The sequence below is a fragment of the Lepidochelys olivacea genome (assembly GCF_965140295.1).
Source record: "Lepidochelys olivacea isolate rLepOli2 genome assembly, chromosome: 3".
Classification (NCBI taxonomy): domain Eukaryota; kingdom Metazoa; phylum Chordata; order Testudines; family Cheloniidae; genus Lepidochelys; species Lepidochelys olivacea.
This window is the reverse complement of record NC_140413.1, coordinates 160,348,463-160,363,230: the sequence shown is the minus strand read 5'-3', so window position 1 is coordinate 160,363,230 and position 14,768 is coordinate 160,348,463. Positions and strand designations below refer to the sequence as shown.

General features: G+C 39.0%; 1 protein-coding gene across 1 annotated transcript in view; it reads right to left on the bottom strand.

The window, feature by feature from the left end:
- Positions 1-889: 889 nt before the first annotated feature.
- NVL (nuclear VCP like) overlaps positions 890-14,768 on the bottom strand; it is a 70,479-nt gene continuing 56,600 nt past the window's right edge. The window contains exons 21-23 of the mRNA XM_084624654.1: positions 14,297-14,385; positions 6,975-7,045; positions 890-2,034 (exon numbers count right to left, since the gene is read on the bottom strand). Coding sequence (XP_084480780.1) covers positions 1,990-2,034; positions 6,975-7,045; positions 14,297-14,385 — 205 coding nt within the window. The 3' untranslated portion in view covers positions 890-1,989. The remainder of the gene's footprint in view (positions 2,035-6,974; positions 7,046-14,296; positions 14,386-14,768) is intronic.

Here is a 14,768-nt window from a genome sequence, read left to right as displayed (position 1 = left end):
GTTAATGAGCGAGACAAGGATATTAGACACACAAGATGGGTGAGGTAATATATATATATTTTTTTTAAATCAGACCTGAGGAGGAACACTGTGTAGCTCAAAAGTTTGTCTCTTTCACCAACAGAAGTTGGTCCCATAAAAGATATTACCTCACCCGTCTTGTCTCTCTAATATCCTGGGACCAACTTGGCTACAACACTGCAAACAATGTTAATGTGCGGAAATTAAAGTGCATTAACCCTGAGTGGACACACTCCCTCAGAAGGAAAGTGGGCGTAGCTGGTTGTAGCTTAATCCTCCCTTAATTTAGCCCATGCGTACATGGCAAGTTACTGTGCAGCAAACTGGACTGCAACTCTACAGTGCACCACTTGCTGCACTACTTGTAACAGCCCATGTGGACACTGCTACACCGCAGTGAAAGTCCTGGAGTATGGCCCTGGCATTCGACATCCTGGCTTGCTGCACAGCAACATGTTGTGTAGACAAGCCCACATCTGTATTAGCTTCGCACTTTTAGTTAATTCATCTTAACTTTCCTGAGCGTCTCTGTGAAGACAAGCCCCATCATATTAGCTACTCAAATTAATGCTCCCTCTTATACTTGTTTCAGCTTGATCCTATAGGAAGGGAAGTTATGAGCCACCGTTTCCACAGAAAGCAGTCAGCTTTCTGGATTACAGCTTCACTGCAGGAGCACAGCAAATAGTTTAGCTCAGCCTGGAAAAGAAAGGCTTATAAAACACAACTCTTATCTCCCTGGAGTGTTTAAAAACCAAACATTGCAGCACCAAGAACCCAACCTGATTATAAGGAAAAATGAAACTGACTATGCTGATGTAATGTGCAAGCTAAGGAATATGAAAAGACCAAAGAGCAGTTTGATAAGTTGGCTTTCTAAAAAATTTGCTTTAATAAGCTAAGATCCTCTTAGAAACATACTGTAAACACATATGGGAAAGTTCTTTAAACGATACATATTTTTGAGAAAACTATTCAGATAATTTCAGCTGAGACATCTTGCTTGGCCCATATTGTAACAATGAGAAAATTCTACTTCAGAAGATTTGTCAGAATATGCTAAATTAAGAGTGATTCAAAATCATTAACAGAGATAGTAACGATAAGGCATAGTATCTTTCACTTTTTGCTTCTATTACTGATGTCACAATTTCTCCTCTCCTTGTTAAGAGGTACATGAACCCAGCTTGTTAGAGCATTTGAGACAGTAAAATTATTGCTCTTTTAAGGTGGAGCCCTCCTCCCACACACTATAGCAGCGGGCTGCAGACTTCCATTTCTTAATCCTTTGCATGAACCTTTAAAATAAACCATCTTTCAGTCCGAGGAGTTCCTTTTAATAAGATGAAAGGGAGGTTCTCAAGGGTTCTCAGTTATGATGGCACACACCCATCAAAACAGATCAGACCCAAATTTGGGAAGCGGGGGGGGTTAAAAATGATCCAATAGCATATGGCTCAACATCTTCTCAGCCCACTTACCTAGTTCTCTCCTCACAGAATGCAATGCTCTGAATAACAGAGCTCATCTTCTGAGAAGGTGCACTTTTCATGTACAACTGAAAATGAATTGTTTGAAAAGTCTAACGTTTTGAAGGGATGTTCATTATAGCTTCTCTGCCTGTTAAATAGTTCACGGGTTAACAGAGCACTGAATTTTAGAAATTGTTCTTCTATGCCTAAAAGTGTAGTTTTAAAATCAGAGGGTTGGTGAGAAGCAGAACTAGAAAGTCCCCATCTTACATTTTACTCTGTTTAACAATCCCAACTTAACCATTGTCAGAGTGGTAATTAAAACATGGCAGATTGCTGCAGATGCAGCACTTAGTAAAAAGTCAAATGAAACCATGGTCAAACTTCTGTTCCAGCTGTGTTTGAGGAGATACAATTCTAAGAGATCAGATGCTACCATTATGAGCCTCTTCAACAAAGCAGAATGACGGTCTCTTTCAGGAGTTGGCCAACTTTATCATTTGCTCAGCGACTGACGCAGCTCTTCATACATTGCTTGATCCTAACAATGACAAGTTAGGTGGGGAAAAAGAAAAGATACTTCAGCACAGCAAGAATGCATGCAATGTTTAAAGGTGACTTTATACACATTTTCCACTAGGAAAACTAAACAGAAATTATCTCTGCCTGGTGGCTAATATTTGGCTAAAATATTTACAAAAGAAAATCCAATTGGAGGCTAAAGAGGATCTCTTTTATGGGATTCACTTAAGACAAGTCACCAACAATCTGTAATTATTAACAGAAGACTCTGTTAGCAGAGTTCTTGTATAAGAAGTATAAGACACTGCCATGCTTGTCTGAGACCTTGTCTATGCACAGAACTGCACTGGTTTAAATTTAAGGTGTGATTTTGAACCAATTTATTTAAACATGCAAAGCCCTGTGCAGATAGGGTCTTATTCTGGTTTAAGAGCAATTTATTCTGGTTTAGTTTATGCCTATTCCCAATCCTAAACGGAAATGACAAAGACCATGCACACAGACAGGGTTTTGCCCTGGTTTAACGAAATCTGATTTAAATTACAGTTTAATTAGCTAAACTGTTATACTCTCTCATATAGACTGCTCCTATTCCTGATCTTCTTCCACAAGATGGTGCAGGATGGGGTGATGCAGCTAATGTCTATATTATTTGCCAGATCAAACTTATCTGGCTGAGTGGGAGCAGCAGTTGGAATGGGGTAAAGAATAAGGTTCAAAATGCACTTTTGCACTCCAAAACACCCTCACCACCAGAGAACAGGTGCCCTAAAATGTGAACAATTCAGCAGTTGTTTTATTGCATTATGTAACTCTACTACAGCATCACTTCACCTTATCTTTGGTTGCACAGCAACTAGCCAAAACAATCCCATTCCAGTCTTTACCAGTGTAACAAATAGGCAATTGTCCTACACGCTGCTTCGTCAAATATGTACTTCTCCAACCACTTGAATTCTTGCCTTTGGAGAGCACTTCTCAGAGCTTGTGCAGCATAGAAAGTGTTTAGATAAAGGCAACAGAAAGCACAGCAGAGAATTTCTTCTTGCCTGAATCTCTTGTGCTGGCCCATCCCACACACTAAAAGGAAAGGGAGCATTCACACCGATACTCTGTTCAGAGGATTTATTAGCTAACAGCCCAAGTGAACTTCAGGAAGGAACAAAGCTATAAGATAAGAATTCTACACACCCAGGCTAGAAACAGAGAATTTTTTTTTTTAAATTAGCATTACCATTTCCAATAAATTTCCCAGTTTTCTGCTGCAAGAATGGGACTCCTACTACCATCGTGCCATGTTAAAGAGGGTTTTCTGATTTACAAAGTGACCTTCAGCCTAATTCAGCTATTTGAAGTTTGTCCCCTTAGTATATATAGAAAATATTTTATTTTCAACTAGTATGATTTAAAGGTGGAAGTCTAAACCATAATTAAGCAGTGGTTAGTGTCGCTATTGTTCCATTAGGAGCAGGAGAAGCAGCTCAGATCTAGCAAAGCTTTCCAAATGGAACGTAGAAAGTCATAATGCATTTTGGGGGGGGTAAAAGTTGGCTTTCTTGGGAATGTTCTACTGGAAGGCAGGGTACGGTGATTTTAATCAAAGATTTAAATCAACAAGCAGGAAACCTTGATTTAAATCATAAATTTTAATCTGGTTTTAAATTTGTACTTCTCAGTTGAGTTATTTTCTAAAAAAGGTTGATTCTCCCTGGTTGGTAACCATTAAAATATGTTCATTTGAAACTAAAAAATAGACTTTATACTAGAGTTGGTAATTTTTTGGTAACCAGGATACACTATATTTGCATACAATCATTCGAGCAATTATATAGCTTAACACACATTTATTCAGATTCTTAATTTTCACATTTTTATTGTTAGAAAGTGGTGAATTATGCATTTCTGATTTACTTGATTAATTTTTTTACCCTGATTTTTGTCAAATCCTACTTGGATAAAAATTGGAATTCAATTAAAAATTCAAATAGAACTGTAAAATTGTGGTTTTATTAGTTAAATGGAACTACTTTAACTGCGCTGAATACAAACAAAAAGCACGTCTATCAAACCATGTTTTGGATTTAATGTGAATTGATTATTATAAAAAGGAAGCAATGACTAGGCCTCCTAGGTGTTAGGGTAATATAAATAAATAATAATTATGTGTAGTTAGTGAATTGAAGTGATTGTTTCTGGTCACCATTGTCTTCACAATTTTAGACCCCATCCTCTCCCACCTAATAGATTTAAAGTGGAAAACAAGCTTTCCCTGTTTTTTCTACTCTCAATCAGTTTCTTAACTTTCAACGAGGTAGTCATTGAACTGAATTAGTGGGATAAACTGAAATGAAGAAAATACTCTCTTCTGCACATGTAGAAGAATCTACCACTATCAAAAGTTGGTTTAGCCTTTCAACAAACTCTAGTTCCAGGTACTTAGCCAGTGACTTCCATCAGTACAGTGGTCTGACTTTCTTTAAAATTCAGCAACAAATAGTTATTGCTTGAATATTATTTTTTATTTAATTTAAATGATTTTAATGCACTATAGTAAAGTTAGGTCTTAACATAGGTTATCATAATTTCAAATTTAATTTTAAATACGTTTTTGTAAAAGGTAAAATCTATTCAGCTAAAAAAAATCGATTTCAACAAAAAAAATCAATTTTTTATTTTTAAAAAAGGGATTTTTTTTTTAATCCACCTTGCTGGAAGGAGGGGCAAGTATAGTGAGCGAGACCAAACTGATCCCATCTCCTCCACTGCCTTCTGCTCACAGATCCAGACTGGTCCTGAATCCTCTTTGGCCAGAAACATAGTAAAACAGGCTGGGCAGGAACTGGCAGAGAGAGAGCAGCTTGAAGCTGGGCTGAGGAGAGCAGCCTCATTTACTGAGCTGAGGAAGGAAAGAGTGCTGGAGCAGGAAGCGAGGCAAAAGTAGAGGGAATGGAGAAGAGTAAACTTCGCTCCCACATTTAAAAACCCTGGGATAAAGAGTACTGTGTACAAGGGTTAATAATCTGTTAAATCTCCAGTGAAAGTACTATTTGCAGTCTAAAATAATGACTTTAAATCAGTACAAATATGCCAGGTGCATCCAGAGGCTAAGCACAACGTCAGTTCTGCCATTCGCTGAACACTGTTTAGAGAGATGTTCCCATTCTGCATTAGGACGAAACAGAGGACCCTTTCAAATTTTTTTTTCACAAAAAATGAGCGTGCGCAACAGAGTGACAGATTGATTCCAGTCCCTCTCCCCAGAATAGCCAACAGCCAGTTGGTTAGGGAACTTACGTGGGATGTGAGAGATCCAAGTCCCAGCTTAATGAATATTTAATTATTTACACAAAGTAAAACAGCACCAATAGGAGAGACAGAGAGAGCATCTGAGAAGGGACTTGGAACCTGGGTCTCCCACATTCCAAGTGAGTGCCCTAACCAATAGGCTACTGGCTATTCTGGGGCAGGTGTCTCTCTGGAACCAGAAACTTTATGGGAAGGTTTCTTAGGTCCAGAATGAAAGTTTCATCAAAGCGGATTCATTCTTGTGAAATGTCTTGGTTTTGATGACTCAGTATTTTCCAGCACAAAAAATGTTTAGTCACAAAATTCCTAACCAGCTCTAATGAAATAAGGGTGGTTTACATAAACACTTAGTTTGTAGCAAGCTGGGTTGTAAATCTACCCTGCACAAGCCTGCCATGCAACTCCCCTGCCTCAAAAGCATGAGGATTCAGAACAGATGTCATTTTAGCCTAGGCAGGGTAACTGCAGTTACTGGTCTTATTCTTACAAGTACCAATCTTTTAAAGTCTTACTCAAGCCATTTACTTCCATATTATCCTGCATCAAGGAGTTTCACAGGTTAATACATATATTGACTACAGAAATTCATAGCTGAAAATAATGACATTTTTTCTTTGAGATAATATCCACCAGTAAAGGGATATTAGTTACCATGAGGGTATTAAGAACATTTATCTAATCATTTTACACCTAGCACATTTTGAGTTTGAAGACAGTAGAAGAACGGGCTAATTTATTTTTAGCTCACAATCATACTGTAATGAAAGTGATTTCAATGCTTCATGACTTAAGTCCATAAAGCCAGCAAACACATGGAATCTTTCCAAGCCAGCAGACATGTGGAACCTTTCTATGAGAGGGGCCCTAAAGCAATAAAGGCACTATCTAAATTCCAAATAATTATCCTCTGGTCACACTGCATGAAATGAATGTTGAGAAGTAACGATAGTAAATACTCAACAAATTTACCTGCCATGCGTCAAAAAGAGAATGGTTCATGATTTGACCTTCCAAACATATGATCAAATTAGATGTTGACTTATAAAAGCATGAAAAGGCTGATAATCAGGAAGAAGAAAAAAAGCAATTGCTTTTTCTTATTACAGCATCTTATCTCAAGACAAAGATGTTATCTTTACATATTACGCTGTACTGAGCTTTTTTTTTTTTTTTTTTCCCCTCCATTCAGTAGGTGCATGCATGGTGGAAGCAAAACATAATGCAACCACAAGACTGGTCTGTGATCTCATCAGATCTCACAAGCTTAACAGTATCTTTAGAGTCAGTTCTTGGATTGGAAACTTCCTTGAAAAATCCAGGATGCTGCAGAAAATGATGTTAAGGAGGTATACTTCCCTAAGCCAGTACTGAACTCTCTCATCACTGTGGTGCTGGAAGAGCAATAATCTTTCTGGATGAGACTTAAAACAGAGAACTTAAAATGCTTGAGTTCATTTATGAAAACTGCCATGGGATCTTTTAGAGTATTAACCCAGATGTCCTGAACAGATTCAAAACACAGTAAATATATTCTGACTTCAGTTCTTCTCACCAGTTTCTAGGGACTATAGCATTCTTCACTTCCTATCCTCAACTGGCTTTGTGTGATGTTAAACAATATTCACTGACCCACAATTTTATAGCTTCTCTTACCTTTCTTGATATAGATGATTTCACTTTCTTAAATGCTTCTTCAAAGTATTTTCGGCTAATCTTGATTTCTCCTTAAAAAGAACACCATACAATGGACTTAATGACTATGATTTACCCCCAATTCAGTATATAAAACACACACCCACATACTGCTTTCCAAATAACTTCCAGACTGCCATTAGTGACAATATCTCAAGTCTTTGCATTTGACTAACTGCTTGGTCTATTCTGCGTAACTGGCTGAGGTCTGAGCCACAGGCTTTATGAACTCCTGAATTTCAATATCATGTCTAATACAGACTCTGTGATCTTGAGCAAGTCCCTTCCATCAGTTACACCATCAGCAAAATGGAGATAATACTTACTTACCTCACAAGGTTGTTTTAGGTATCACTGTTCGCAACTACAGATTAAGGGCTTGATTTTCAAAGTAACTGTAGCTCCCATCAAATTTAGCTAGAATTCAAGGTGCTCAACACTTCCGAAAACAAACAACAAGCAAGCTCTGGTCTACATCCGATGAAGTGAGCTGTAGCTCACGAAAGCTCATGCTCAAATAAATTGGTTAGTCTCTAAGGTGCCACAAGTACTCCTTTTCTTTTTGCAAAGACAGACTAACACGGCTGTTACTCTGAAACCAGCTAAAACTTAAGTCATCCTAGCTACTTGACTCCTGGGTGTGAAAACTTCATACCTTGAGACACATAGTTAAGCTGATCTAAGTCCCAGTATATACACCACTACGTTGCTGGAAGAATTCTTTCTTCAACTGAGCTACAGCCTTTTGAGGGGATGGATTAACTGCACTGAGGGACAAAACCCTTCCGTTGCTGTAGCAAGCCTCTATGCTATAGGAGCACTGCTGCAGTGCCTTAGCTGTGCCACTATAGCCTCCATAGTGTGGACATGCCCTGACTTGCTAAAGATCAAAGAGAAAATCTATGACAGGGCTAGCTTCAGAAGTAAGGGCTCCTCATTTTCAGTCCTACGCTCTCATCAGATTACATATTATACACATATTGGGGTTTTTTGTTTTTTTTTTTTTTACATTTAGGAAAAAAAACTTTCAACAACATTCCAAGTATTCTACACAACCCCCAGGCAGTTCAGCTCATCCCAGCACCATATTGACATTGTTTGGCACTCTCCAGCACCCAGGCAACCGCTTACCCATGTCATCACCCACCCAAACTTGCATAATCTGTATGCATATCAGGCTGTTTCTTTTTCCAGCACTTCCATCCAGAAATTACATGAATAAATAATTAGACTTAATGAGTCTTAAACACAGCCTTTGAGATAACAGGTCTATTGGGAAACTGAATTTCATTCCAAACGAATGGAAAAGAAGTGTGCATTGTTCAGCTCTCACTAGGAAACATAATATATGTGGATTTAATAGACAACAGGATCAAATCGGTACATAGATTTAGTACAACTATCTATCATGCACATAGGTAAGCTTCACATCAGACGTGCTGAATGTAGCAGAATGTGTGTTTTTAAAAAACTTTGGTGATTGCTTTATTATGTATTTCATTAAGACACTTTCAGCTTCACTATCCTGCACCACCACTTTTCATGCTGTACTTTTGTTTTTGGTTTTTTTTGGTAAAACAGAGGACTTGAACATCTAGTCCTGTCAATCCAGGACTTCTCATGAACATAGTTAACCACTGTGGGTTTATTTAATGTAAGTCAGTAAAAATGTTGGTTAAAACTATAGCCACCACTAGAGCAAGATTCCACACAGATGGGGCTCAGGTAACGATGATATCTCTTCCAGAAAGGTAAAGTAAAATCTAGCTCAGCATTCCTCCACCTCATCCCCTCTTTTATACCACACAGACAAACATCTGGAAACTCCCTGTGACTGACTCAGAGTGTGTCATGGGGAACACACTGAATTATCGAGAGATCTGTAAGCATTTCACGCTAAATTAATTCTAAGCCATGTCAGGTCCACAAGTCCAACAAGCAATAGTATAAACATCTCCAATTTACTGTGCTGTTGTGACCCAAATGTTTACTTCAGCGTTTTCAACAGTTCAATAGACCAGAATTCCCTTTCAATGGGTTTCAGTATCTATCTTACTGACAGCAGCAGGAGCATTTGATAGGCACCTATAATAGCTTTAAAAAATAAGTAAAATGCTAGAAATACAGATCATCAGATTAATATCTTAAAAGGTGGTCAACTAAGGTTTTACAACACTAGAAACTAGTATTTTTACTTTGAACTGGAGAAATCACCTCTAGGGCCTCATCTACATTAATTAAAAAAACCAACAAAATTTTTCACTTACTAACTGCACCACATTATAGCAATAGTGGGATTTTTAAAATCCCCTAATGTAGACAAAGCATCTGAGGGAGAGGAGAGTATTCCTGTTTCCATGGCCCATTTAATTCATGGTCTTTATGCAGAGACTCCCAAAGGGGCCAATCATCATGGTGGTCCCTCCACAATGTGGACACTTGTCTGCTAAGAAGGGCAATAAAAATCAGATTCATTTAATAAAAGCCACCAAAATAGCACTTGGACAGCAATGACTTTTGGTCCCTAATTGACCCAGAATGGAGTCATACCTGTGACCTGGAGATGGTAGGCCACACATTAGATAACACCTCAGTTATCTGTATGTGCTCAATAGTCTGCCAGAGCTCCAAGTTTGATCTGAATGCTTTCTCTAACTAGTAAAGCTTGGAAGAGGCACTGAACCTGTAACAACAGCCTGGCCTCCTGTACAATTCCTGGATCAGAGAAACACTTGAGTAAACCTGAGGTCCAGCAAAAATGACTACCTACATCTAGCAGACAGATGGCAGATGCACTGTTTGATATATGCCCTTGTCTACAGTCAGACATAAAGAGAGGCCTAAATCCAAACCTGGGAAAACAAGAGAGAATACTTTAATGCAAATAATAAAAATGGTAATAGAGTACAATACTAGCTAGACACACCAGTTAGGACAGCGGCCCAACTGTGCTGTACAAAAACATAGTAAAAGACTTTCTTCACCCTGATGATTTTAGAATCTAAGGAAAGTTACAATGATCTAAGGCAGGGGTCAGCAACCTTTGAGAAGTGGTGTGCCAAGTCTTCATTTATTTACTGTAATTTAAGGTTTTGCGTGCCAGTAACACATTTTACATTTACAGGCGCCGGCGGCTGGAACCCCAGACGGAACCCCAGACCAGTAATGGGCTCAGCCCACTGCCAGTGTGGGGTTCCGGCCGCTGGCCCCTGCCAGCCGGGGTCCCAGTCACCAACCCCGCTCAGCCAGCTGCCGGGCCGGGGTTCCATCCATCCAGGCCAGCAGTGGCCTGAGGGGGGCTGGCAGCCGGGACCCCAGACTGGCAGCAGGCTGAGCCACTAAAAATCAGCTCATGTGCCGCCTTTGGCACGCGTGCCACAGGTTGCCAACCCATGCTATATGCAAAGGCATGAATTTAAACTGATATAGTTATACTGGTACAAGCCCTCCCATGCAGACATTCTTATTTCAGTATAAGAGGCCTGTTAGGATATAGATATTCAGGCCTGTCTATAAAGGCCTATACTCTAAGAATTTAGGTGTATTCTTATCACTTGGCTAATTATAGAGGTATAAAAGAAAGAATCAAAATCACTGTCTGCTGGTGTAAGGGCCTTCTCTTACTGTGACAGTCTGAGGCCCTGTTCTTAGGCTAAGGTTTTGGCTAAGCAGCAGAGGCAGCCATAAGCTAGGAAGCGAACAGTCACATCCTCACATTCCAAACTAGTCACATTGAAATAAGGTGCTATTGGGCTGTTAGGCACTATCAGGACAGGATTGTATTCCTATCACCTTCAGAGAAAGGGAAGTGCCTAGAAAATGTAAAAGGAAACTTAGTTTGATAGCATCCTGTCTGGCAAGAACTCACTTATCAATAGCTGGGATGTGAAATCCTCACTTCTGTATTGTTTTGTCATTATAGTTCCCACTTTGCTATTGTTTGTCTGTATAATCTCTCTGGTTCTGTGATTGTTCCTGTCTGCTGTATAATTAATTTTGCTGGGTGTAAACTAATTAAGGTGATGGGATATAATTGGTTACATAATCATGTTACAATATGTTAGGATTGGTTAGTTAAATTTCAGGAAAATGATTGGTTAAGGTATAGCTAAGCAGAACTCAAGTTTTACTATATAATCTGTAGTCAATAAGGAAGTGGGTGGGTGTGGGTGGGAGGGGGTGGGAGGGTGAGGGAAATGGGAGCAGGGAATGGGGGTAAGAAAATTGGAATCATGTTTTGCTAAAGGGGGAAATGGGAACAGGGAATGGGAGTAAGGAAGTTGGAATCATGTTTGGCTAAGGGTAGGAATGGGAACAGGGACACAGGTGTAAGGCTCTGTGGTGTCAGAGGTGGGAAGGAGGATACTAAGGAAGGAAACTGGAATCATGCTTGCTGGAAGCTCACCCCAATAAACATCAAATTGTTTGCACCTTTTGGACTTCGGGTATTGTTGCTCTCTGTTCATGCGAGAAGGACCAGGGAAGTAAGTGGGTGAAGGAATAAGACCCCTAACGAGGCCCTTTTTGGGTTTATCTTAAGTCACTTGGGGAGGGGCTTAAGGAGTTTAGTAATGACTAATCCGAGATTGTCTTTAGAACTCAAGAACAAAAAAGGTAAACCAGGACAGTTTAATTTTGTTTTTAACTTTTAAAAAAAGTATCTGTTTTCCCACCATCATCATTAAGCAGCTGAAGGTCCCAATAGACCCTACTACATTTTTATACTACTCATCACTATGGTATCGGACCCACATTCAAACAATTATCTAATCTTGCATGCAAACTCCATGGGAAATATACCATCCTTGATCTGATAGACACTGGAGAATTATTGTCCTTGCCAAGATTTCACTTTGAAAGACAGGGGAGCAAAGAGACCTGATTTATTGTCACTGAGATTATCATGATGCAATCAGACAAAAGCCCATTTAAACTGAATAATTATGTATATAGATTTATTTTATTGTTGAAGTTACTTTCTGTCTCCAGTGATACATTAAGAAATGTCAAGATGATATGCCAGCAGGAGAGAAATTTCTTCTCCATTGCTTATCGCTAGCCACATAGGTGATTATTTTATTTTTTATTTATTTATTTATTTAACAGAGCAAGAGAAATATTTAAGAAATGCTAAAGAATAAGTGTTACCTTATTCTCTTTCACAGCATACAGGTTGATGAAGGACAGAGAACACCCTGGGGACAGATCTCTCTCCCCCTGCCCCCCACACCAAACGATTTCCCCCAACCCAAAACAGGTAGACAGGACAAATGCATTTTCAATTAGATCTTGAAATGAAATCAAATAAAGGCTGGATTTGCCTTTAAGGCTCAGCATTCCAGCATGGGTGCACAACCTTTGCAGCCCCAATACATCTGGAACCACAGCTGCTGCTACACCCTTTTACAGGACATAGCATGTGCTCCTTCTCAGGGGAGGCCTGCTTTGCTGACCAGTGCAGAAGGTATGTGGGCCATTATTCCGCTTTCCTTCTGAAGAGGGCAACGGGAGCTAGCCTCAAGCAGTCATACTCCCTGGTGCAAAGACTGGATCTCTATTAGGCTCCTGTGCAGGGGGCTCAAAGGGGATGTGTGTGGAAGTACTTTACACCTCCCTTTTTAAAGTACTTTGAGATCTACTGATGAACAGTTCTATACAAGACCGAGGCAGGGATGGGCAAATTTAAGGTAGCAAAGGCCCAAAAAATCCACTAAAACTCTTTGGCAGGCCATACATTTTTTTAAAAGCCGCCATGTAGTTCATAACGCAGAAGTGCTTCCTACAATACAGTATGTTAACATACAATTAACCATGTGTTAACAGTGTAAAACCTCAGTATTCTCATATATAAAATCCCCTTCGAGCACAATCTTTAAGAGAAATACTAACATGCAGTTCTATTAACTTAGTATGACAGAAGGTGAGTGGGGCTAGACAGAAATTAGATTAGAAAAATGTCACAATTCATAGCCACTGAAACCACAGAATGGTTGTCAGATAGTGACCGCACAGGGATTTTTTCATTCCAAATGTGAAGTTATCCTCTAAAATGTATTCTACCTGCCCCTAAGAACACCAGAAATTACAAATTATTTTAGGTCTTTGGATTAAGATCTTCTAAAAAGGCTTAAAAATGCATTTCACACAATCCCAGACTATATACTAAACAACTAGACTTGCATAGTGCAGGAAGCAAGCCAAAGGCTCTGAGGCACCAGAATTCCACTTGAATTTTTATGACCCTATTGCTATTACAAGTAATACCCAAGGTAACTATAACAAAGAAATTAGAGGAAAAACCCTCCATTTTTACGTTGTGCCTTTCACAGCACTTTATATAGAATGAATTTCAGTTTCCCTGTTCAGTCCAATTAGTTTTCCCTGTTTGTGGGGGATTGCACAGCAAGAGGGGAGGAAAAAAAACATTTTTTTAAAAACAGGAAAATGTGATTTTAAAACTACAAAAATTGGTAGAGGGACTTATGGGCAGATGCAGTACTTGGAACAACTTAACTCACTGTTGAAAAAGACCAGTATTCCAATTGATGGTGTCCCTTTAGTGACAGCTCTTCTATTAGTATTCTGAAAAATTTAAAAACTTTTATTTGGCCAGAACCAAAGAGAGATGAAAGGTGTTCTGCTCCTCATGTCAGTTTTATTTGAGAGCACACAGCATGTCAGAATTGGGTTTTGCACAGAGGAAGGTTAAAACACAGATCCATTCCCTGGGAAAAGCATAGTAATCAAAAATATTTTCCCAAGCCCAAAAAAGAGACTCATCTTCTCCCAAGACCAAACAATTTCTGGCCCAAGTATTCACAATTACATGTGTGCAATTTACATGTGCAAGCACCACATCTGCTCTATCAAAATGGATAATCCTTCATGCAAGGGACCAGACAATTTCACAAAGTACCTTAGTCAGATTGATTACAATAAATATTTGAAAATTAGGCCTGCAACTCCATGCCCAAATTTGAATTTCTAATACTACTCAAGTTTTTAAGCAAAAGCCCAGTTTCTAATAAATTTAACTTCAGCATCTTTACTGGAAATCCATACTCGTACACCTATTGTATTCACCACTATCTCTTAAAAGCAATGCCTCCTAAGGGTTATGTTTATATCTTTTCTCAACAGAAACCTTCCCACCTAGGTTTGGTTGGCCCAGTATCCTCCAAGAGTTCAAGCAGATTATGTTTATGACTTTTAACTAGTTTAACTACTTTCACCACTTAATCGTCTTCCCACTGTTCCATTTAGACTTTATATGCTTGTCTTACCTTTCTTGCTCTTCCCATTCTGTAGGGCCATTTCCTGTCTCAAGGCACAAACTGAAGCTTCACGCACTAGAGCAGAAAGATCTGCCCCCCTAGAGACAGATACAAATAGAATGGATCATTTTAGGATACATTTCTATCCATCATCTCTATTTGTGATGACATACATACAGCCAGGAGAATGCAAAAGATGCAGAGAAAGTATAAAAAGTGTATTTGTTTAAAAAAAATTGTTGGTTATAAAAAGCATCTGAAATCAAGTGGTGATCAAGGTGAGTTTAAAGATCTACTTCTCTCAGTAATTTACACACCTTGGGGTTGGGAATGCAGAAAATAGAGAATTTGGTACAAAGGTTATATATGCTTCACAAAAAACAATAGTTGAGTTAGATTCACTCAGAGGATCCTATATCACTTGGAAGATTATAAACGACAGTGCATTTGATCCTGAATAAACCTGACACAGAGACAAGAG